At 36.9% G+C, this 26,193-nt stretch overlaps 1 protein-coding gene across 2 annotated transcripts in view; it reads left to right on the plus strand.

Annotated features, from left to right (window-relative positions):
• Positions 1-18,522, plus strand: part of tgfbr1b (transforming growth factor, beta receptor 1 b) — a 55,403-nt gene extending 36,881 nt beyond the window's left edge. Inside the window, exons 4-10 of one of the 2 annotated variants that reach the window (XM_079409421.1) lie at positions 276-506; positions 2,444-2,611; positions 4,836-4,992; positions 8,164-8,288; positions 8,510-8,640; positions 15,376-16,561; positions 16,621-16,709. In XM_079409421.1, the coding sequence (XP_079265547.1) occupies positions 276-506; positions 2,444-2,611; positions 4,836-4,992; positions 8,164-8,288; positions 8,510-8,640; positions 15,376-15,501 (938 nt within the window). In that variant the 3' untranslated portion in view covers positions 15,502-16,561; positions 16,621-16,709. Of the gene's footprint in view, positions 1-275; positions 507-2,443; positions 2,612-4,835; positions 4,993-8,163; positions 8,289-8,509; positions 8,641-15,375 lie in introns of both variants that reach the window. The other variant, XM_079409420.1, reaches the window with a different exon arrangement.
• Positions 18,523-26,193: the final 7,671 nt, after the last annotated feature.

The raw sequence follows: 26,193 nt of genomic DNA on the forward strand, positions 1-26,193 counted from the left end.
ATTGATCAAAAGTGACAGTAAAGACATTTATAATGTTACAAAAGATTTCTGTTTCAAATAAATGCTGTTCTTCTGAACTTTCTATTCATCTGTGAACCCTGAAAAATAAAATGCATCAGTTTCCATAAAAATATTGTGCAGCACAACTGTGTTCAACATTGATAATAATCAGAAATGTTTGTTGATCAGTAAATCAGTATATTATTATGATTTCTGAAGATCATGTGACACTGAAGACTGGAGTAATGATGCTGAAAATTGTGTGTGTGTGTCAGGGCTTCCTCTGCTGGTGCAGCGGACCATCGCCAGGACCATCATCCTGCAGGACAGCATTGGGAAGGGCCGCTTCGGGGAGGTGTGGCGGGGCAAGTGGAGAGGAGAGGAGGTGGCCGTCAAGATCTTCTCCTCCAGAGAGGAGCGCTCCTGGTTCCGCGAGGCTGAGATCTACCAGACCGTGATGCTGCGTCACGAGAACATCCTCGGCTTCATCGCCGCCGATAACAAAGGTCAGCAGCACTGGTGCATGCTGGGATGGGTCTTATTGTGACTGCACCATATATCAGCCAGTTAATGTTGTTTTTTCATGTTATCATTATTAGTCTGAAAATAAAAGTAGGTTGATATATTAAAGCTGATTTTCAGTCATTGTTTCTTATGGTTAAAGCTTAAGCAGCGGGTTATGCATGCATGCACAGATATATATTTATTTCTATTTACTATTTGTTGTGCATATTATTGCTGATTCCTGATGTTTCTAGTGTTTTGATCGTTTTATGACGGCTCAGTTTAACAGTTGGAAATCTGCTCAGCTGTGCTAGTGTTGATGTTTAGATGCAGTGACGGTGTTTTTGTAATTGCTCAGAGTATATTTAATATGCATTCTACAGCTGTACTGTTGTTAATTTAATTATAAGTAATATGTTTTGCAAAATACATTAATAAGTTAATGCTTGAACATCAATCGCTTCAGCAAAGTTTGTTTTTTTTGTTCACAAAATACTGTCATTAATATTAAAAATGTAAAAAAAAAAAAGATGTATAATGCATTATAAAAATTGGTTTTAATACATTAATTTTGCCTTGTAATGCACCTTATAATGCATTGTACAATCTCATGAATAATTGTAACCACAGTTAATAACACTTATAATACTTAATTACTCAATTAATTGTTATGCTATGTATTTTAAATTCAGTTATAATTATTTACAACAAGATATAATGTATTACAATGCACATTATGAATAATTATAATGCATTATACCCTTTAATAACCTTTTCTAATGCATTATACTTAAAGGCTTTAAGTAAAGTGTTACCAACATTTTTAATAAAAAAAAAATGACGATTCTGAAAGCTTCTTAATAGTAACAGTAAATATATTTTATAATATAATTAATATCATATTTTTAAATAAAATAGATATAATCACCATATTTGTAATGAAACTAACCTAATAAATGATATTGGCATTAAATAATAATAATAAATGACAAGACTGTTCAATAGATGCATCAGTTTCAAAATGCATTTAATAAATCTAAAGATTGAGATTTATCGGCCAATATATCTGTTATCGGCTTTCAAATCGAAAAAAAGATCAGCCAGTTCATCCCTACTTGATCGTACGTCGTTTACAGTAGTTGCACATCTGTTGGTTTATCTGTAATGACCAGGAACACAATGAATCAGAATCAAATTCAAATCAGTAAATGTGTGTGTGTTTTCCCTGCTCAGTGTTTTACCAAAATGTTTTCCAAATGCATGGATTTCACATCTGGGCCTGTATTCACAAAACATTTGATCTTATCACTAAGAGTTCTCCTAAATAGCAGAAAAAGTTCTTAGCTAAGAGGTTTCTCTTAAAACCTGTTCACAAAGCTGCTGAGGAACAGAGAGAAGTCTTGAGCTCAGAGTAAGGGGGCGGGGTTTACCTTGTTGCTATGGGTGATGTCAGCGTGCTTATTAACTATGCACACAGTGATTGGCTGATAGTCTCTGTCAGAGATTTATTACAAACTGGACCTAAGCTATTACTTCTTGCTCAGCTGGTTAATGAGAACAAGGACAATTTAGAGAAGGGATAACCTCCAAAACCAAAGGCAAAACCTTGTTAAAAGCTCATTATTGTCAAATGTTTCTAAAATGTTTACGTTCTGATACAGATTGCCAGAAACAGTTATTTTAGGATAGTTTGTGGCTTAGGACTCCTCTTTTCTAATCCTAATGTTTCACAGATTTAGGAGCTAGTTTTAGCGCTAAAACACTTTGTGAAATACTCTGAAGAGTCCTAAATTTAGGACTGACACACGCATTATTTTTAAGATTTTCTCCTAAATCGGTGAGCTGAGCTGCTTTCAGCCTGAAGCTGTTGTGTGGATACAGGCCCTGTGTCTTCAGAAGAGAAGGAGTCTCTGAGTGTGCTGTCTTGTTCTGGTCTCAGATAACGGCACGTGGACGCAGCTGTGGCTGGTGTCGGACTATCACGAGCACGGCTCTCTGTTCGACTATCTGAACCGCTACACGGTGACGGTGGAGGGCATGATCAAGCTGTCTCTGTCCACGGCCAGCGGCCTGGCGCACCTGCACATGGAGATCGTGGGGACGCAAGGTCTGTGCCTCTGCTCTCTGTTTGGGCAAATTCATGATGCTATTGTATGCTAGAACTATCAGTACTGAATCTGCTTTATAAACACAGAGAATGCAGTTCATACAGGGCAGCTCTTCTGTAATATTTTACATTTCTAAATTCAATTTATATATATATATATATATATATATATACAGATGTCAAGGTGTCATATCCTGATTTTAAGAAGAAAAAATATCTCATCATCAGAGGCCGAAAGTATTGAAAAGATTTAAAAAATATTTTTACCTTGAAATTTAAATAAAAACATTCAATTCAATCGTTCAGTCTTTTGAACATTTTTGAAAAGTTTTTCAAAACATATTCAAACCAACATTAATGTAAGCATTTGGATGTTTTTAAGAATTAAACTACATTTTTCTTGGATATTTCTCTGTATATATTGATATACAGAGAAATCGTATGCCGTAGTTTTCTTAAAAGTACCTTGGATTATGAAGCGCACAAGTATTAAACGTTTGGAGTCAGTTATATTCTAAATAAAATGTATCAGTTTCCACAAAAATATTGAGCAGCACAACTGTGTTCAACATTGATAATAATCAGAAATGTTTGTTGAGCAGTAAATCAGTATATTATTATGATTTCTGAAGATCATGTGACACTGAAGACTGCAGTAATGATGCTGAAAATACAGCTGCAGATCACAGAAATACATTACACTTTAACACATATTCACATAGAAAACAGCTGATTTAGATTATAATAATATTTCCGTTGTAATAATAATGACAGCAGCATCCTGGCGTCTGTGTGGGATGTGAGTCGCAGCAGATATTGCTTTGGTTGCTCATTTATTGAGCTGTTAATTCATCTTCACACAGGCTGTGCTGTTTTAGTTCCAGTGAAACCAAATCAAGCTTCAGCTTTACAGGCCCTGCTCATTCAGTCACCGGTGGAGGCATTTATGTATTTAAATGATGTATAAAAATATCACTTTGAGTCACTGTTTGCATCTTAAAGTCCAAAACTGAACAATTTGTCTTGATTTAGACTTGAGAGGAGAGGAGTTGATGGGGTTTTGTGAGTAATTCTCATCAGCAGACTTGTTTGTTGTTAAAGAGAGCTTCATTTACTGCTGCGGCAGCTTTATCACATTCAGATAATTGAGACGTAATGCCTCATTACACTGTGAGAGCATCACAATCAAGCTCTGCAGATCGATTCTACTCGCTCTGTTGTAGTGTTAAAGTTATAATAAAGCTTTACTTTGCAGACGTGAGAAAGTAATGCATTATAGAGGTGTGTACGATTACTATTGCTTATCTTCAAACCCTGGACATGAGTAGTGAAATTCAGCAGTCACAGTCTGTGCTACAGATATTATTAATATCAAAATCATAAAGTCTGATTACTTTTTCAAGCAATCTGGTCTAGTTTCAACTTGTGAAAAAATAATCACTCAAGTTTGGGGTTTATAAGATGTTTAATGTTTCTGAAAGAAGTCTCTTCTGCTCACCAATGCATTTATTTGATCAAAAATGCAGAAACAAATCATGAAATATTATTATAATTTAAAACAGCTGTTTTCTATGTGAATATGTGTTAAACTGTAATTTATTTTTGTGTGTGTGTGTGTGTGTGTGTGTGTGTGTGTGTGTGCATGTGTTTGTGTGTGTGTGTGTGTGGGGGGGGGGGGGGTTCACATGCATTATGCATTATGATGCAGGCAGTCGTGACGTGAGCTGAGGGATGTTTCCCACTGCTGTCGATGTCAGAAATCACTGCAGGCACTCTAGTACAGATGATCATTGTTTTACCATGCTTTTACTACAGTATATACCATGCAATTGAATTAATAGTTGCATTAGTGTTTACATGTCACTAAAGGTTCAAAGAGTTTGAAAAAGGCTAAGGTCATGGTGCATAAGTTTTTTTAAAAACATACCATGGTAATAACATGTTTTTGACATTAATTTAATATTCAAATAATGCTTTTATTAATCAAGGATGCATTAAATTGATCAAAAGTGACAGTAAAGACGTTTATAATTAAAGCAGTGCATTAATATAAAATGGTGATGAAATTGACTTGGAACTACCTGTGCATTAGAATCCGGTCAGAATCGAGTATTCAGACAGACCACGGTATAAACGTTAATAATAGCCTTAATTAAATCTGCTGGTTGTTCTGTGTCTCGATGGAGAAGGTGAACTCTTTCTCCTCTCTGTGGTGTGATTCCAGGTAAGCCTGCTATCGCTCACAGGGATCTGAAGTCCAAGAACATCCTGGTGAAGAAGAACGGCACGTGCTGCATCGCAGACCTGGGTTTGGCCGTGCGCCACGACTCCGCCACCGACACCATCGACATCGCACCCAACCACAGAGTGGGCACCAAACGGTACGCTCCTCAGACGCATGCACGCTCACAGCGGTGGTTAGCGGCTAGTTTAGCTCTGGCCAGGCGTTTCAGATCACGGCGCTGGGGTTCAGTGAAGGTTCATCTCGATCTCTGGTAGGGTTGCTTTCGTCAACGAAAATTATGACGAAATATCGTCGTCAACGAACCTTTATCACGTGACGAAAACGAGACGAGACGCAATGTAAATGCTGGTCATGTGACGATGACGATAATTAAATATATAATGCAATATTGTTGACGAATAAAAACGAGACTAAATGTGGCTTATAAAATAAAAACTATGCTAAAATGTCTCCTTCATTTTTGTTGACTAAAACGAGACGAAACAAAATTATTTTTATTATTTTGCAGTATTTCTGTTTCCGGTGTCTCGCTTCAGGTCGCACTGCGCAGACGCAGGCGACATCACTTCCTCAAGCCCCACTCCCGCTTTATTTAGAAGACGACAGCAAAGTTAAGTCTGACTCAGAGAAAGGGACCGATGGCCGGCCGGGGTTTGTCTTTGTACTTCTAACATGTTTGGTTGGTAAAATAAATGTTGTAAATTCAAATCAGAGCATCTTCCGTGTCTGGAATAGATATATTCTTGAGTCTATAAGATAACAATAATATAATAACCTTGTTTGAAATGGGTTTGGCTAAAAGAACATTTTGGTTTCGTCTGTACTAATGTTACTAGGTACTTATACTATATTGACTGGGTTAAATAGAATTGTATTACTAAAAAGAGACTAAAATACTATTTTCATTGACTAAAACTAGACTAAATGCCATCAGGTTTCGTCGACTAAAACTAGACTAGACTAAAAAGAGTATGAACGTGACTAAAACTAATAACAACTAAAATGACAGCTTCACACAAAGACTAGACTCAAACTAAAATTAAAACAGGCCGCCAAAAACAACACTAATCTGGTCCAGAGCTACTGCTGCTAGTTCAGTAGTCCTGCTGAGAGTTTTCTCTCTTATCAATAACTGTGTTTCCATCCAAAGATTCGAATTTAACTTCTGAAAAACTGGAATATCGCATAAGACATTTGTGAATAAAGCACCGCATCCATCCAACGAGTCAAAGAAAACCGTCACTTCCTGATAAACTGGCACTAAATATCACTGAAAGCTAGGAGAAGCTACTGAATATAATCTTTTTCATATATGATAAATGCCGAAACACAATAAATGCTGTCACTGCTTTCTGTTATTTGGGAACACAGTCATTTAAGACAATTCTACAGAAATACTTTGAATACTTAAATCAAACCAGAAAGTATTTAGTTCATAGAATTAGGGCGTTAAATGTTGCATGCACTGCAATTTCTTGCTCTACATTTTTGTTTTGTTTTATAATACAAATATTTAAACATCCTTAAATTAAAGTCCTAAAATTAAACTTTAACTTGAACTGAAATAAAAATGAATAAAAACTATATTATAGACATTAAAAAAAACAACAATAAAAGTGACAAACATACACAACAACATTTTTAAATTAAAGTGAAAAACTAAAATTAACAAAAAATAATTGAAAACATTAATACAAACTATAATAGCATCTTAATTGGAAGTTGTATTTTCAAACTTTGAAGTGTTGCTAAAGCAACTCATTTTGTAGACATTAGAGAACATATTCATGTATTGTTTAATTTATTCCTCAAATTTTCTTTAATTGCTCTCAAAAATAAATTCACTTTCATAAACCCTGCAATAAAACCCCCATTTTAATATGCAGCTTCTAAAGTCTTCATAGCTGAGTGCTTTATTAAATTAGCAGCTTTAAATCATTATTAAATTAGTATCTTCCTTAAATAGCAGGTGTTTATAAATCAATTCAAAAAAGAGAAAAGCGCTCCCTGCTTTGCTTTGGTTTGTGAAGCGCTGCATCAGACGTGCTCCATCAGAGACTGGGTCTGGACCTGCCTCTTCTTACCTCCTCTGCTCATGCTCAGTGATTCCGTCTCGCTCTACTTCAGCTCAGATCTGGGTGTCCTCCTGTTCTCATTATTTTGGCAGAGCATGTAGACATTTCAGGATTTATCTGCTGTCATTTGCATGCTGTTGATGAAATTGCATCAAATTGAATTAATGTGTTAAATTAATTAATGGAAAGGAACGGTCTCTCGGTTTACTTAAAGCGTTTGCCCTGATGAGCTTCTCAGAGGTCAGTGTGCTTCAGGATCTGCTGATGGCCAGAACTCCAGAACATGTCCAGATTAATCTCCTGAAATTGTGTGTGCAGATGAGTCTTTTAATGCCTTTACTTCCTGTGAAACATGTGATGTTCCCATCCATTCTCATCTCATTCACCTCAGAGACGACTGCTTAGACCTGGTTATATATTTGTGATGCTGATTGTTTGGAAGCTTGTGATAAAAAAAAAAAAAAAAAAAAAAAAAAAGATATGTGTATATATATATATATATTATTTGTGTACTTCAGTATGTACTAGGGTTATTATCTTTAACTAAAACCTTTTTTTTTCAACATTTATCATTTTCGTTTATTTTAACTTGATATACTAAAATACCTAAACTAAAACTAAATTTAAATATATATACTATGTACACATGTAAAAAAAAAGGTAATTAAATGTCAAACACTATAAAATTAGTACAATTTCAACTACAATTAAAACAAAAAATATAAAAATAAAAAATACTAGTTCAAAATATTAATAACGATGTTCTTATTGATACTAATATAACACTGGTATGCACTTGTTTTTGAAGTAAAAATACATAATATTGATGATCTAAAGCTACTATTTTGGTATAAATCATTTACATTTTTAAGACATTTCTGCAGTATACCTTAAATTCAACCAAAAATACAAAACTCTGAACTGTTTTGTGCTTCCTGTGGTTGTGAAGTTTTATTGTGAAGTTCAGGCTTCTGTGCTTTTTTTTTTATTCAGTTTTAATTACATATTGATTTATTTCCATGCCTCTAAACCGTCTGATTTCCCTTTTTTCCAGGGGCATTTTTTGGTCCCTTGGTGAAACTGCATTTAGTTCTGGTAATGCTGAATGACAATAAAGTCAACCTTCAGAAGGACCTTGTTTTTGGATCACACGGGCCATAAATCCCTGGATTATGATTTTGCTTTGCTTCATCAAAAATAATAACTCTCTATTCACTTGTATCCTTCAACAGGTATATGGCCCCAGAAGTGCTGGACGATTCAATAAACATGAAGCATTTTGAGTCTTTCAAGAGGGCAGACATCTATGCCATGGGGCTGGTCTTCTGGGAAATTGCCAGCAGATGTTCTATTGGAGGTATTATTAAGGACTCTTCATATAAAACTAGCTCTACTTTAATAACTGTTTTTTCATTTTGCTGCTGCCTAAATATGTGCATCATGTGTCCCCAGTGTTTCTTTCATTATCTTGTTCAAGAAGTTCAGTGAAGTTTGTGTAATCTTTTGATCAGCAGCATCATCTGTTGTTTTTTGAGTTTTAGACTCATCACACCTTAAATGAAACACGTTTTTGCGCAGGCATTCATGAAGATTACCAGCTGCCATACTATGACCTGGTGCAATCCGACCCGTCGGTGGAGGAGATGAGGAGAGTCGTGTGTGAACAGAAACTACGGCCCAACATTCCAAACAGATGGCAAAGCTGTGAGGTGAGAACACTAAACTAAAGCAGAGGAATGAAATCCCAATCTGTACATATATCAGTCTGTGAGTTGACAAATGGACATGAAAAAAAAAAAATATATATATATATATATATATATTAGGGGTGTAACAATACATGTATTCGTACCGAACCGTCACGGTACGGACACCTCGGTTCAGTGCATGAGGCTTTACAACGAATACAGGCAATTCACCCCAAATCCAGAAGGGGGCACTTGCAGTAATGCAACTCTGTTTGATAACTTTCAGCAGAAGAACAGCGAATGCCACGAGTTGCACACTTGAAAACAAAGCGCACTAGACAGTGACCATGTGCTGATACTGAACGCGTCTCTCACTGAAAAAGGAGTATACTTTAAAGGCTTGCGAACTCAACTGATTGTGAACTGGAGCGTTGTGCTCGTGTATCCTACCTCTCTCATTCAGCACAAATCAAAATATTCCATAATATTTCTATATTTGCAATGTACCTGAATGCAAAACTATTATTTATTATGCAAATTATAGGCTTTGTACTTCAATCGCGTTCCAACGGTGGCACAGAGGCAGGCGCACTGATGTTTGGTTCACTGTATTTTATTTTGATGAAGTACCAACTGTGCTGTCAAGTTAGTAATGCTGGAACTCATATGTTTTGTGTGTGTGTGTGTGTGTGTGTTCGTCAGCGCGATCACTTCAACTGTTTCCTTATACCAGCAGAATCAACTTAAAACACTCCCTCATTTATTGTCTTATTAATAATGCATCACTGTAAACGGTCTACTTTTATTTGTGTACACTCACAATGAAAACTACACATTGTGCTTTTGTAAAATAAAGAAAACAAATACGATGTCGCTTTCTGCCATTTCAGTTTCCTTTCTGTGAACAAATAACATTATAATTTAATATAATATTTAATTTTCACATCTAGGTGGAAAAAATTGTAATTTGGACTACTGTCTGTTCAAAATGAATGAAAAGAAACCTAGCATAGTAGATTTGTTGTTTTTTTTGTACCGAAATCGTATCGAACCGTGACCCCCGAACCGTTACACCCCTAATATATATATGTGTGTATAACTTCATGATTTTAGATTACAATTCATATATTTTTTGAGGGATGCTGTAACAAGTCACAGTTTGAAACACTAGTTACAGTGTTACAGTACTAGTCATAGTTACATTGTTACTGCTTTACTCACTAGTTACAGTGATACAGTACTAGTCACTAGTTACAGTGTTTTACAGTACTATAGTTACATTGTTACTGTTCTGGTCACTATTACTGTGTTACAGTTCTAGTCCCTAGCTACAGTGTTACAGTACTAGTAGATACAGTTACACGGTTACAGTACTAGTCACTAATTACATTGTTACTGCTCTAGTCACTAGTTATAGTGTTTTACAGTACTATAGATACGTTGTTACAGTTCTGGTCACTATTACTGTGTTACAGTTCTAGTCCCTAGCTACAGTGTTACAGTACTAGTAGATACAGTTACACGGTTACAGTACTAGTCACTAATTACATTGTTACTGCTCTAGTCACTAGTTATAGTGTTTTACAGTACTATAGATACGTTGTTACAGTTCTGGTCACTATTACTGTGTTACAGTTCTAGTCCCTAGCTACAGTGTTACAGTACTAGTAGATACAGTTACACGGTTACAGTACTAGTCACTAATTACATTGTTACTGCTCTAGTCACTAGTTATAGTGTTTTACAGTACTATAGATACATTGTTACTGTTCTACTTACTAGCTGCAGTGTTGCAGTTCAAATCACTAATTACAGTGTTGCAGTACTAGTCACAGTTGCAGTGTTACATTAAGACGTTGTGTAACATCACGTGTTAGCTGGGGTTTCTCCTTTGCCATTTCTGCTCACTGGAAGAAATGATGTCTGTCTAGAACACACAGAGATGAGAGAAGTCACACAGATGGCATTGTGTGTATGCTTAATTTAAATGTCAGAGAACATATATATATATATATATACACAGTGCCCTCCATAAGTATTGGAACAGTAAAGACAAAATTGCTCTGTTGGCTGTGGAGTAAAGACATATATACAAATATGATTAAAAGATGAATATGAGACAAAACTACAGAATGTCACATTTTATTATTAGCCGTTTCAACACATACTGTTAAGGGGCGAACAAGATGTGAGACGTGCAGATCCATTTGCAAGCTTTATTCAAAGGCAAGGTCACAAAACAAGCAAGGTTCATGAAATGGCAAACAGGAACAACACGGGCAAGACAAAGACTAATCCTAGGGCAAGCGTGGGTCGACGATCGGCGAACAATATCCAACAGGGCAAGGCAGAGAGATAATCCAGGTACACGAGCAATGATCCAAACGAGGTGCAAACAGAGCCCGAACGGCAAGGCAAAGGGTTAATCCAGGAAACACGGGCAGGTATCAAACACGAGAAAACTAGCAAGGCAAGACTATAACAATTGAATGGGCTCCATAGAGTAGCTATCGCTAGGATATACATTATATAAAACCCAGCAGACAGGAAGAGGAAGTCCATGGTTTATGTAGGGTGTGTGATCAGTGCAATCAGCTGTGTGTCGTCAGTGCAATGGATGATGGGAATTGTAGTCTGAGGTGTAGTGCAAGAGTCCATGTGGTGAGCGAGTGACCTCTGGTGGTGAGTTAACGGAAGTTCATAGACCAGCTTCATGACATAGCCCCCCCCCCCAGGAGCGGCAAAACTACAGAATGTCACATTTTATTATTAGCCGTTTCAACACATACATGTTTTACCAAATAAAAAGAACAGTACTTTTAGAGTTCATCCCACTCATTGATGTGAGCATAAGTATTGGGACAGTTGAACATAAGGCAGATTAAAAAGATTATAAAAGATGAAAAGCTATTATTTAGTTGCAGATCCCTTGCACACAATCACAGCAGTGAGTCTGTGACCCATAGACATCACCAGACTCTTGCTCTCATCCTTTGAAATACTTTTCCCAGCCTTTAATGCAGCCAATCCCAATTGTTGCTTGTTTTGGGGAGTTTCTGCCTTTACTCTCCTCTTCAGCTGCTGAAATTCATGTTCAATCAGATTTAAATCTGGAGATTGACTTGGGCAATCTAACACTTTCCATTTCTTTGCTCTTATAAACTCCTTGACTGAACTGCAGGGTGTTTTGGGTCATTGTCCTGATGCAATATGAAGCACTTCCCAATGAATCTGGTGGCATTTTCTTGAATATTGGTAGGCAAGATGGTTTTGTATCCTTCCAAATTCATTCTGCTACTGTCATCATACATTAAGTCATCAGTAAAGTTGAGAGGGCCTGTTCCAGAGACAGCCATGCATGCCCATGCCATGACACCACCTCCACCATGCTTTACAGATGAGGCTGTATGCTTGGGATCATTGCAGTTCCCTTTTTTTCTCCACATTAGTGCTTTTCCATCACTTAGATAAAGGTTCATCTTTGTCTCATCGCTCCATAAACACAGTTCCAAAACTCTTCTGGCTCACCTTTGTGCTTTTTTGCAAACTCTAATCTTGCCTTTCTATGTTTGGTGCTGGTCAGAGGTTTGCATCTTGCTGTGTAGCATCTGTAATTCTGTGTCAAAGTCTCCTGAGGACAGTAGATTGTCAGAGCATCACCCAGCTTTCTGGAAGTTGTTGGTGATTTTACAGACACGTCTTTTAGGATTCATTTTCACAGCTTTTATGATTTGTCTGTCATCAACTACTGTTGTTTTCTCAGCTGATCAGGTCGTTGTTGGTTGCTGGTGTCGCTGGTGGTTTCCAAACTCTTGATTTCTCCATGCCCTTTGTTTTTTCTGGAGCTCTAACTGACTTCCTCTTTTCTTTTAGCATCCAAATTGCTTTTTTTTCTCTCAAAGTCAGCTCCCTCATCTTCATCCTGGTTTGTGTGTCATCATCGAATGCAGGATTCAGAATACAGAAGTAATGTATATAACTGATACGACACATTCCCTGCTTTTAATATCTGAAGAATTAATGCAACAGGACACAGCTGATCACTTAGAAAGACCTGTGAGGCAACTGCTCCAATACTTATGCTCACATCAGATAGAGGGATGAACTCTAAAAGTGCTGAACTTCTTAGCTGCTAAAACATGTATGTGTTGAAACGGCTAATAATAAAATGTGACATTCTGTAGTTTTGTCTCATATTCATCTTTTAATCATATTTGTAAATGTATTGACTCCACAGCCAACAGTCTTTACTGTCTTTACTGGTCCAATACTTTTGGAGGGCACTGTATATGTGTGTAAAAAAGGACCGTAAAAAATGTAAAAACGTGTATGTATGAGTTCTTGTTCTTCTGTTCAAGTTGTCTTGTTCTTGGAAGAATAAGTTTAATTTCCCCGTCGATCAATAAAGTTAATTCTTGCAGCATTTCATTATGGCGTACACGGCTCTGGCCTCTCGTTCGGTGTAATTGCATCACTGCAGAGAGGTAATGGCTGCTGAGAGACGGCGCTGTTCTCCGTCTGACAAACCACAGGCCTCACGGGAACCACACCACCCTCGCTCAGCTTTCTCAAAGCGCTCATCAAAACAGCGCTGGCCTCTTTATTACTGGGGAAGTGACATGACTTGATTCGATTTGATCCGTGATAACACCGCTGTGAAATCTAATCTGTCTCCAGCATATGAAAGCCGCCAAACGCTCTGTGAAATAGAGACGCATATACAGGCTTTAATGGCCTCAAAGAGGCGAAAATTAACTGCTGCTGGAGTCTTAAACTATATAAAGCAAGCCATTTTAATTCTGCATGTAATAAAGTTCAACATTTAAGCAAGGTTTAGAATGTATAGTTTCACGTATTTTCAAAAAACAGAAATCAACGTTTTAATTAGTTGTAACGTTTAAACAACATTCAAACTAAATTTCTGCAATGTTCTGCAAAGCACAATTTCATAACAACCTCTTCAAGAAGCTCACTTTCTGCTCTCTAGATGTTAGTGAACTCAGTAGTGCTCTTGTGTGGCTGCGTTGTCTTCCTCACGACAGATTCAACTCTGCAGCAGAAACAGAAAGGATCTGATTTGCATTGGCTGGGAATCTTTAACCCTGAGAGCTGAATGTGGGTGTCAGTAATTACCCTAAGAGAGCTGCGATCTCTGCGGAGATTATTGTGCATTAATACGCTGCCAGCAGTGTGCTGAGTGTAAACGCTGCAGCTCTGCTGTTTGTTTGATTCGTATCTGAGTAAAGCAGTGAAGCCGTGCTCCAGCGAGCTTCACTTTATTAAAGGCAGTTCGACGAGCGTTTCTGATCCAGTCATTAGGAGATGATGTGCAAATAATGCCAAGAGGGCAATAAACGCCTGAAGCAGAGTATTTGTATCTATTCTAGTGTTTCTTAGATGGCATGACACTGATTTGAAAAGAAAAGACTCCCAGGAGCTGTAGTGAATTAAACACAAATTGAACTACTTGAGATTTGTCCGGACACACTTCAGTGAATGTGTTTCTCATTAGCTAAAAACTGCTTAATTGGTGTTGCTTCAACGACTGGCACTCCTGGACCCTGTGAGCGTTTCTAGAAAGTAAAGTTTCTTAAACCCTCTGACTAGGTTTGATTTGACTTTTAGAGCTTCAGAAGGGCAATGTGTTCAGCTGATCGTATTGTGTTGTGTTTAAGAGCGTCCTGTAGTGATGGAAATGACTTTTGTAATATTTTAGGAATAAAAAGGCCGACTCTTTTGTCCTGCCAAAGCTAATTACACTAATTTTGTTTATCTTAAATACACATGACTTTTTTGACTATTTACCTTTTATTTTTCTTCACACATCTGATATTTCATCTCAAGTTCTTTGCTGACACTGTTGTCTCTAATACACTAGATAAACATTTGTTCAGTGTGGAAGAAATAAAAGAAATTATTTTATATTATATATAGATACTATATTTTTGGTATATATTTTGAATAATTTAAGTTTTTCATTTTAAAGTTTTTTTTGTTTGTTTTATTCAGTTTGTTTGCTTTGATATTTTCATTAAGTCAAGTTCAAGTCAAGTTGAGCTTTATTGTCATTCTGCTTCATGTGGACCACGGTGCTGCATAAATACAGTAAAAAACCCTATAAACCTATACGCAACTAACCTACTGACAGATTTAACTAGACGTATACTATATATAAGTATTTGCCCTATACAAACTAAAAAATAGAAGATAGAAAATACAAACTATATGAATGCTTCACAAATACTGTACATGTGCAAAGAGAGACATTTGAGTCAAAGAGTTGATTAGTTGATGTTTTTTTATTTTCTAAAAACTGAAATAGCAAACTAGTGTGTTTATACTGTGTGTGTGTATATATACATTTCAAATAATGACTTTTTTCCTGATTATATTTCACAATTTGACAATTTCTCATAATTTTGATTTATATATTACAATGTGACTCTCTTTTTTCATAATTATAACCTTGTTTCATGTAATTGCACATTTGTATAGTTTATTTTCTCATGATGCAGCATTATATCTCACAATGTGAATGTTTTTTTTATGCTTTTAATTTTAGTTAACTATAATAACCGTGATAAACACAAATGTAATTCAGATTTTTATGGTGGACTATCATAGTTGAAGATTGAAAGTCTGTGTTTGGGACAAGAATGAAAGCCTAAATCTGTGAATGCTGAAAGCATGCTAGAAACGCTGAGCGCTGTAAGCAGTGTATTAGTGTTAACGAGCTGCATGTGTTTTGTGTGCTAGGCTCTGCGTGTGATGGCCAAGATCATGAGGGAGTGCTGGTACGCCAACGGAGCGGCGCGTCTCACCGCGCTGCGCATCAAGAAGACCCTGTCTCAGCTCAGCCAGCAGGAGGGCATCAAGATGTAGGCCGTCCGCATTCCCTTTCCCATCATCCTTTACGATCGCATCACACCCCGTCTTCACGAGAGGACACCGCACTTTGACTGACGTTTTCCGCATCCTTGGCCTCGGTCTGAATCGCGCCGGACTTCCAGAACATGGACTCCGCTCTCACGCGGAGCGTCATGCGCACGGAAGACGCATTCTTTTATTATTTATACGTTTGTTTTGACTGTTTCTGTGGGACCTCGGTTTGCACCTCGTGTTTAATTTCTGCTCATCGCTGCAGCTCTTCAGGTCGGCGTGACTTTAAATACATGTTTTCTGTTTTTGCAAAAACAAAACTGGACATGACCTCATTCAGTCTTGGCGAACATGCTGCGACATATGCAATACAGATGAAACCTATCGACTTTATATTTTTACTGCTCTGCTACAACAACTACGATAACAACCATGCCTTCCAAGCCAGGTGTTACCAGAAAGTGCCACTGCTTTGAACCAAGCCACCCACCCACCCTCACGGTGCGCTGGGATCCGCTGGTGCCATCCTTCATTCTCTCTGCCTCTCATTCTCTGAGGATGCAACAACAATCAGACCTCTTCATTTACAGCTGGAGCTTCTCTGCACATCGGTGCTGCGGTCGGCTGCAGACGACCAGAAGGTTAGACGCGATACTGAAAGTTGCCCAAACATAGGATTAGAACGTTCTCAATATGCATCGAGGTGCATTCATATAGAAAATGGATATTTACCAAGCCATAGGTTTTCCAACATTTTGTGGCAACTTTTTCTAACAGAATGTACAAATTATAAAGGACTTTCTTTGAAACTCTTTGGAGCGAGCCTTAAGGGACCAACGTGGAGCTGGTGTGTGTTTGTGTGTCGGAGCGGACTGCGTCAGCGCTGTGTGTGTGTCCAGTGCAGAGATGTAGCAGCGGTTGTGTGTGGACGCATGTGAAGCGCAGTGCTCTGCTGTCTAGAGGATCAGAGCGGCACGAAACGAGACGCTCAGCTCGGCGTGATTTTCTCAAGGTATCAGTTTCTGGTGCTTATTTAAGCATGCAACTTGAGATTCTTATTTATGTGCATCTTTATGGTTGAGGCTTTTTCACCGGCGAGCTTTCACGGATCTTTATCGTCAGATTAGAGGCCCTGAACATCCAGGAATATTCAGAGATCAGTGCAGGTCAAGATCAGGCCACAGCGTTTGCGTTTTAATGTTGATTAGCACAAAAAAATACATATAAACAAACAAATAAATAAATGAAAAATTTGAAAAACAACAAAAATCAATTGGGGCTATTTTTGAAAGATTTAAAAATTTAAAAATTTAGCAAAAACACTTGCACAGTCAAAAGTTTCTGGACAATAATTCCCTTCTGCTCACCAAGCCTGCATTTGTTTTATCCAAAATACAGCAAAAGCAGTAATATTGTGAAATATTTGCCCATGGTCTTCAGAAATCATTCTAATATACAGATTTGCTGCTCAACAAACATGTCTGATTATTATCAATGTTGAACACAGTTGAGCACTTTTTATTCAGGATTCTTTGATGAATAGAAAGATCCAAAGATCAGCATTTATCTGAAATAGAAAGCTTTTGTAACATTATACACTACACCATTCAAAAACTTGGAGTCAGTATATGTAAATCATTATATATGTATTATTAAATAAAGAAATTTTATTGAAATGAATACTTTTTAGTTAGCAAGGATGCATTAAATTGATCAAAAGTGATGATAAAGACAATGTTACAAAAAAAGTCTATTTCAGATAAATGCTGATCTTCTGATCTTTCTATTCATCAAAGAAGCCTGAATAAAAATATTTAGCTGCTTTCAACAGAAATGTTTGTTGATCAGTAAATCAGTATATTATTATGATTTCTGAAGATCATGTGACACTGAAGACTGGAGTAATGATGCTGAAAATACAGCTGCAGATCACAGAAATACATTACATTTTAACACATATTCACATAGAAAGATTTAGAAAGAAACATTACAAATCTTGCTGTCCACAATCTTCTGACTGGTAGTGTCTTATTGGAGCTGTAAAGGATCATTTGAAGATTTTAGCTGTTACTTTATGGCAACAAAGCTGTCAAATTTGACAGAAAATGTTAGTAAACAATTAGTTAGTTTTTTTTTCATTCAAGAAAAAGGTGAATTTGAGTGTTGTGACGTCTCATTTGAAACAGAGATTGGCCCATTAACTTCCACTGTAAGCACCTCACACCAACATTCTGCCACAAATGCTGTCAGTTTAGTCCGACTTGTATCGAATCTGCAATATTCCTCTCAGTAAAGGTAAGTGATGTGATGTGTGTAGCATGTTGGCTGCTCCGGCGCTTCACTTCCATACAGACGAGCTGGAGATGCTGCAGGGACGGTGTTTCCAGCTCATTTCCACTAAAGCAGATGATCTGGCCGTGTATTGTGAAGCGATCTCCGTTGTGCTGACTCTGAGTTAGTTTGAGGGAAGTCTTATGATTGATTATTGATTCTGTTCCATGCGTACAGTGAGCGAGGGACTCCTGCCACACATTCAGATGCTCAATCCTGAAGTACTTTTTAATGTGTGCGTAGGACACAGTGTCTATAAATAATGTGTACATGTATATAATATGTATAACGCTAGTCAGGCTGGTGGCTGTGTGCCGTGTTGGAAGCAGAAAGTGTAAATTAAACCCAGTTTCACACAAAAGCAGCGTTCAGTGGCGTCAGAGGAGGACAAGGGATCGGCTCATTAAAGGAAAGAGTGCTTCGCTTCATCAGCAAACTCAGATGAAAATGATCATTTATTCATTCTCACGCTGGTCCAAACCTGTAAGATGAGCTTGGGGAATGAGATGGTTGGCTCTTCTACATGCAGTTCAAATGAATCAGTATCAGGGTCATTACAGTTCACCAGAACTTCAACAGAAATATAATTATGAACTTATTTTATTTTTCAGCTAGTTTCCAAAGTAATATTCCTCATTTTCATTTACTTTAACTTGATGTACTAAAGTAACTAAAACTGAAATAAAGACATTTAAAAACAACAACAACTATAATAATGGAAAAACACACAACTAAATGACTAAAACTTTAACTAAAATTAATATGAAATGAGGAAAACATTTCAAATGTTAACAAGAACTATAATACTCAATGACACTAAAATAACTCTGATCAGGATCTGAAGCTCAAGCTTCAGAAACAACTTGCATCATGAAAGCAGTCTGTAAGACTGGATATTTGAAGTATGGCATTAATTTTAGCGCTGGACATCAACAAACACTAGCTGGTGATTTTGTGAAGTTGAATCATATTTGATTGGAGAAATGATTCGTTCACAAATCTGATTCAGTTTCAGCATTCACTGCAGTTGCACAGAAAAGAGCAGCAAGAACATTCACCAAAATATCTCTTTTTGCCTTCTATGGTACAAAGCAAGCATCGGCGTGTTTGGAACGACACGAGGATGACCTCGGCTCTCCGCTGACCGCTCTTGTCCCGTGTCAGTCGTTACCAGCGTTTAGTAGCGTTCTCATCCAGGTCTGTGTTACACCGTCGCTCTATTTCCAGTAGAAAGCCCTGACATGACCCAGACTTCTCCAGCGCTGGCTTTTCATTCATAATTCTCCAACAGCAAATTATGCAGTTTTGCACTAGAATGCACAAACACATCAGTACATGTTAGACCGCGTCAGATGGACTCATTAACAGAAGCATGAATGCTACTAGTGCAAAGCAGAAATTGGCTAAAGGTGATGGCAGTAAACACACGGGTCTTTCAGTCATTTATGCAAACGCATCATTCTCTCCATGCTGTTATTAGAGTTTAATTACACCGCCATGCTATTATAATACAGACACTGTGATAAAGACCCTCGAGGGCCGCGGCACACGTTTGGAGAATTCTGGGTCGTTTAAGGGCAGCTGACGAGTTTCCCATGGTGCATTTCACTCGGACGCTGCTGATTGGACGCTAGAGGAAAGCTTTATTGTTTTATTTGGTGCCTAAGTTTGACTCGGTTTTGTTTTTTAACTCAACTTAGAATGATGCACGGCATGTAATGTTTTGCATCACATGCTTTTTATATATATATATATATATATATATATATATATACATATATATATATATATATATATTATAAAGAATAAAAAGATTTAATTTCAGTAGGTTTTAAAAGGTCAAAAAGTCATGAGAAAATACCTCCTCTGAAGACCAATGTGTTTATACCTCAGTGTATATATTTGATTAGTTTGATTCTTCTGAAATGTCGATGGCATTGTGTTATTATTGTATTATTGTCCAAACAGTATATTCCTCCTTTAAAGCATTGTTTGGTTTGGTTCTGTTCTTTTTGTGTTCTGTATGAATTACAAGTGCTTTACTGATGTCATTCTGTCCTTTAATGCCTCCTCAGCTGTATAGAAATGCCTTGTACTGTCTCTTTTACAGAAAACAAACAAAGAAACCCATAAAGAGTGAAACTGGTGGCCGATGTGAGATGTGTGGGTCACTAGAGCATTATGTATTGAGTCTTTTCTAGTGTGTACAGATGAGCATAGGATCATAGCAGAGACGATGGTGTTGCTTTCTAACATAGCGGAGTAGAGATGGTGTCAATAAAAACATTCAAACTTTTACAGACGACTTCCTGCTTTATTGCTCTCCTGGATTTCTCCATGCAGATTATGAAGAACTGTCCTGTTGTCTCGGTCCGGTTCATCCAGTAGCTCATAATAGATTTGGCTGTATTAGTCATGAATGTTTGACCCGTCAGCGCACAATATTCTTGTATTTTATTTACATTTTGTATTTGAGGACATAAACACATTTCATGAAAATGCTGGTGAATAACTGCACCGTAGGTGAGTAATGATCCAGAATATATCATTTATACACAAACGTTTCTGAAGTTGTGTCTGGCTTTCTCCAGAATTACCGTTCGGTTAATTAAGAACGATCATTATCATTTTAATTACAGTGTAACTGATACATAGAAAAAAATATTTATTTTAAAACGATAATACTGCTAATAATTTTTCTTAACAGTTTTACCACTTCTATAATTCATTAGAAGTATTAGTAAAAATAGGGACATGATAAAACAAATAAAAGAGAGAGTTTGGAGGAAAAACAACATCTCTTTTCTTTTCCATCACCATGTTACAAAAGCCATGGGAAAAATTAAAAAGTAATTCTGACTTTTTATCTCCATTTAGAATTGCAAAGAAAGATATAAATTCGCAATTATGAGAAAAAGTATAATTACATTTTTTTTTACTTTTTATTCCATTGTAGAAAAAAATGAGATGTAACTCAAAATTCAGAGAAAGGTCAGAATTTTCAAAAAAGTCTGAATTGTGAGTTATATTTAACACTTTGGAGTTGAATTGTGAGTTCAGTCATTAGGATCTGAGATGAAACGAATGCATTGGAAGTTTGTATTCAAGCAGAACTTGTGCTTTCATACGTTTTCCCCTTTCTCATTTTCACTATTGCTAGACTCAAGAAATGGACGCTCGAGAGAAGATGAGGACCTCAGCGATTACATCTGCCTCAGAAATCAAATATTCATGTGTTTTATAACTGCTCCCTGATTAGAAAGCTGGTTTGGTCCTGTATATAGATGGCCTTGTCCAGCATGACCTCCTTGTCTTCCTGCAGTGTTTTAGCACGCTGCTGATTCCCTCTCCTCCAGCGCTGACAGTCTTCCTCGTGAGACACATTCACCCTCACTTCAGTCTCCGACTCGTCTCTGTGTGTTCGGTCGCATCACAGACGCTGAAGTGTGTTCAGATCAACTGTTCTTGAGTCCTTCAGTGAGAACGATCATGCTTCATCTCACAAAAATACTGTTCGACAGCATCTCAGAGATATGCATACATACACAACTCATATCCATACAATAATTAAAAGGTATAAGAATTCACAATTGTGACTATATTTCTCATAAATTTCAATATCAAAAAGTGTTTTTTCTGTAACTTCATTTCTTGTAATTGCAACTAACAATCTTACAATGTGACTATTGTATTTCTCAGTGGGATTTAATTGCAACTTCATCTCATAACATGACTTTATTTCTCATAACTGCTACCTTATTTCTCTTGATTAAGTCTTTATATCTCTATGTGAATTGTCTTAATTGCAACTATATCTCACAATATGACTGAAGTCACCTAGTATCTCTCAGCTTATTTTCATAAGCACAACCTTATTTCTGGTAGCTGTGACTTTATATCTCACAATGTGACTATTTCATGAAATTGCAACTTTATATTCTGCAATGTAACTTTTTATTGTAACTGCGGCATAATTAACAGCCACTGCTCCTCATATTTGAGACTTTATATCTCACAATGTGATTTCTTCATTGCTGCGAGTGTGATCTGTTCATCTCAGTGTTACTTTGTGTTTTAAACTCCTAACTTTTCTCAACCCTGAGGCAGAAACAGGTTTCTATGGAAACGCAGTCATTTACAGTCGCTGACCAGTGATTTGATTTGAAAGAGAGCTGTAAAGCAATGCAACTGAACTGCAGGTTTGATCTTAGACTAGATTTCTAGGCCGAGCTCAAACAAATCTGTTGATGATCAGAGTCTGGTTTCTGTTCGTATCTTTTTCTCCATCCTGTCAGATATTTCAGCCTTGATCCGTGTGCAGTATATCAGCACTGTTTCTGAGACTCACTGAACATGCTCAAACCCTTGTAAGCATGTCTCTGTATTGATCAGAGAAGGACTACCATCACCTCCAGCAGTCTGCTTTATTATCTCCCTAACATTATAACCCATGATTCATTCTCTGGTGAAGTCTGCTGCACTGGAGCTGTTGAAGCTGTGACGGTGTACTTCTGAGCTGGATGTGACAGACGCTTTCTCTGCTTCAGCTGTATTTGCGGTGTTCACTGTCAGGTAGAAGCCAGAAATAGCCTCCTGCAGCGTCCAGCTGCTCCTGACAGTGATGAATCTCTCAGACGCTGCAGGACTTTCTTGAGGAAGATGCTGACCGGGAGAAGATGCAGTGGTGTGCAGGAAGTGATTCTGGGTGCTTTTGTGCTTTAAAGGTCACTTTCTGTGCTTTCTGAGAGGCTGAGGAACACAGGCAGATATATAGTAGATATATTCCTCCAGCAGGGGACGCTGTTGCCTTTCTCTCTGCATTCGCTCTCACACGCTTCATATTTCATGCACCTTGAGTTCTATATACATTAATTTTTAAGATGATGGATGAGTTTCTCTGCAGCATCATATCATATAGAGCACGCTGAAAAATATTTAGTGTTTATACTTAAAATACAGAAACCTTATAATGTGAAAATGTAATCAATTTTGAAGATTACTCTGCTTAAACTTTCTTTTTCATTTAAATTGACTTAATTTCTCATAAATGCAACTTCGTATGTTACAATGTGACTTTTTTCATACAACTTTGTATCTTATTATGTGACATTTATTTAAATGTAATTTTATATATTTATTATGCAAGTTTATTTTTCGTAACTGCAACCTTAATTCTCAAAATGTGACAATGATTCATATTTAAGACCTTTTATTTACACCTTATAATGTAATTTATGAGCATTTAAATCTGAAGAACTGTTTTCCTCTAGTCTCTGACAGCAGCAGTTCTTGTGTCCGTGGACGGAGAGAGTGCTCACAGAGGAGACGAGATGATAACTGGATCTTTGGAGAGTCACTTCTGGTGTTGTGAGATTAAATATTGAAAATTAATTTAGCAAGCAATTACCTGCATCTTTCCCCGTTCATCCAGACATGTGGTGTGCTACTGATAAAGTACTTGTTTATAGTTGAAATAATAATGGCTATGCTTTATGACCCGTGAATATGAATTATATAAACATGCAGATTTAGCACTTGCTCGTTTAAGTAGTCAAATGATGTTGAGTGTTATCTGTAACCTCATATTGATTATAATATTTATCTCATGTTGTTTCAAACCAACATGACTTTCTCTCTTGCGTGAAACACAGATGTTTCCGGTGAAAGATGTAGATGGGGACTGTCACGCTGCATAATAACAGTATGGTAGAGTCCATATGACTTGTGTGCTGTATGTAAGTCATGATTTCTTCATCAACAGAAGGGCAAACACTTCATTTTCTCTTCATGACTGATGGGCTGTTATCTGGACAGATGCTGTATGTTTGGAAGATATCATGGGCCTTGATTACAGAAGCCCCAGTTTAATCAAACTCAGACTAATAACTGTAATTATACTTGCTTCTTCACAAAGTGCATTGAGTGACAGAGAATATATGAAGTCTCCAAAGCCAGTTCTGATAATGTGTTTCTTCTGCTGTTGATTAAAGAAAGACCAAGATCAAGAGCAAGTTACTATCTGAATGTGAGAGGACTTCAGCCAACATAGAGAAATATACCCATCTGCAATCAGATATCTTGTTTACATACATTGATATTTTTGGATTTAAACTTTTTTACACATTTACAGTATTTTACATTTTTAGGGTTAGATAAATAAAATATGTGACCCTGGACCACAGAACCAGTCATAAGGGTCAATTGTTTGAAACTGAAATTTATATCTAAATAATCTCTCCATTGATGTATGGTTTGTTATGATAGAACAATATTTGTCTGAGATACAACTATTAGAAAATCTGGAATCTGAGGGAGCAAAAAAATCTAAATATTGAGAAAATCTCCTTTAAAGTTGTTCAAATGAAGTTCTTAGCAATGCATATTACTAATCAAAAATGAAGTTTTGATATATTTACGGTAGGAAATTTACTAAATATCTTCATGGAACATGATCTTAATATCCTAATGATTTTTGTCATAAAAGAGAAATGTATAATTGTGACTCATACGATGTGTTGTTGTGTATTTCTGCAGATATACCTGTGTTACTCAGTTTGAGGAACAGGCCTAGTTTCTGATGTTTGATTGTTCCTTGTTTCAGGTGTTTGGCTAATTTCCTGTTTGCTCCAGTGTACTGAGCCCTGTGTTTTCCTGTGTAGCGGCTGCTGTTATATCATCTGCATGTCTTTCTTCGGTGTGTTCTTTCGTTTGATGCCCTGTGGATTAAATCATTAAAGTTCATTGTATTTTGCAGTTCTCCTGGTTCCCTTGCTCCTGTGTCACGTGACAGCTACTGAAGCCATTATATCAACACTCAATCAAGCATATCTCAGGGGAATTATTTCATATGTTGAGCGAAATTAATTAATTGATTGTATAATTAATATGGTTTTGATAGCCTATATTTGGGTTGTACCATTAAAAAACAAAGCAGAAGCAGAAGAGCTAGAGATGTTTGAGTAGATGAGGAGCTGAAGGGATCTGTTTCCTCCTATGACCATCATCATCATCTTCATCAGCCGGAAGTGAGAGGACAGGACCGGCTCTCGCTGATCGGGCTGATGGGGATGTTCTGCACCGGACCTGACTGGAAGCACGTAAGTGCTCGTTTCTTCATGAATGAGATGCTGTCTGTCTGTGAATGTCGTTAGAATCTGCTTGTGTCATGACGGGACTGTATTACAGCTCATATATCATCATACAGGAGCAGCTGCAGCTGAATATTGATGTCAGATCAGCCGAGAAAGCGGAATATGAATATTTGACCATGCTTCATCGTGTCTTAAGAAATATTTATGATCATGTTCTTCATCTCATCAGGAAAGTAGTTACAGTATCACTCAAAGTAATAAAACAAAGCTTATTGCAGCATGTTTTACAAGAAAATCATTTCTACGTGAACATTAGTTTAATTCGGTGTGTCTGCTTGAGAAACTTATCAGTTTCTGAGGGAACATTAGTTTTATAACAATATTTTTCATTGTGGTTTAACAGAGAAACCACTTTAATTTGACTTAAATTAAATAAGAACCTTTTCGAGTTCAAATTAACATCAAGGACCACACTGGAAACACGTTTGTTTTTACTTTGTTATCCTTGTGTTATTTACTACTTTTCTGTCTAAAAAAATACAATTTTAAATTTAATTAGATTAATTAATTTTAAAATAATAATTTTTTTAAATGCTAATTTTCAATAAAAGGTTACATTATGCTGTCAAAATGGAGCTCTTTAGCAGCTGTGATGATTAATATAACATAAAAACAGTCATAAAACACAAAACAGCATCAGAGAGCACACACACACGAACTAAACCACATCAACTATAACATACTTCAATAACTGATTACAATACACTGGAAAAATATTCTTTATTCATCATCAAAAAAAAAAAAAAAAAAACAAGTAATGTTTTCCACAAAAATATTGTGCAGCACAACTGTGTTCAACATAGATAATAATCAGAAATGTTTGTTGATCAGTAAATCAGTATATTATTATGATTTCTGAAGATCATGTGACACTGAAGACTGGAGTAATGATGCTGAAAGTACAGCTGCAGATCACAGAAATACATTACAGTTTAACACATATTCACATAGAAAACAGCTGTTTTAGATTATTATAATATTTCACTGTTTTATGTATTTTTGATCAAATAAATGTAGTATATGATTTTTTTTTCTAATGAAGGTCTCTACCCGTTTTTTAGTAGCGCTGAATAATGCCAGAGTGACTCCTGACCTTCATCAGTAGCCTCACCCATCATCATCATCAGCATCAGGACCAGCTCAGTCCAGGACAAAACCGAAACGCGTTTCTGCTGCCGCTGCCTTAGTGCGCGCATGTCCCTGGCGGGCCGCC

This window comes from Barbus barbus, assembly GCF_936440315.1.
Source record: "Barbus barbus genome assembly, chromosome: 46".
Classification (NCBI taxonomy): Eukaryota; Metazoa; Chordata; class Actinopteri; order Cypriniformes; family Cyprinidae; genus Barbus; species Barbus barbus.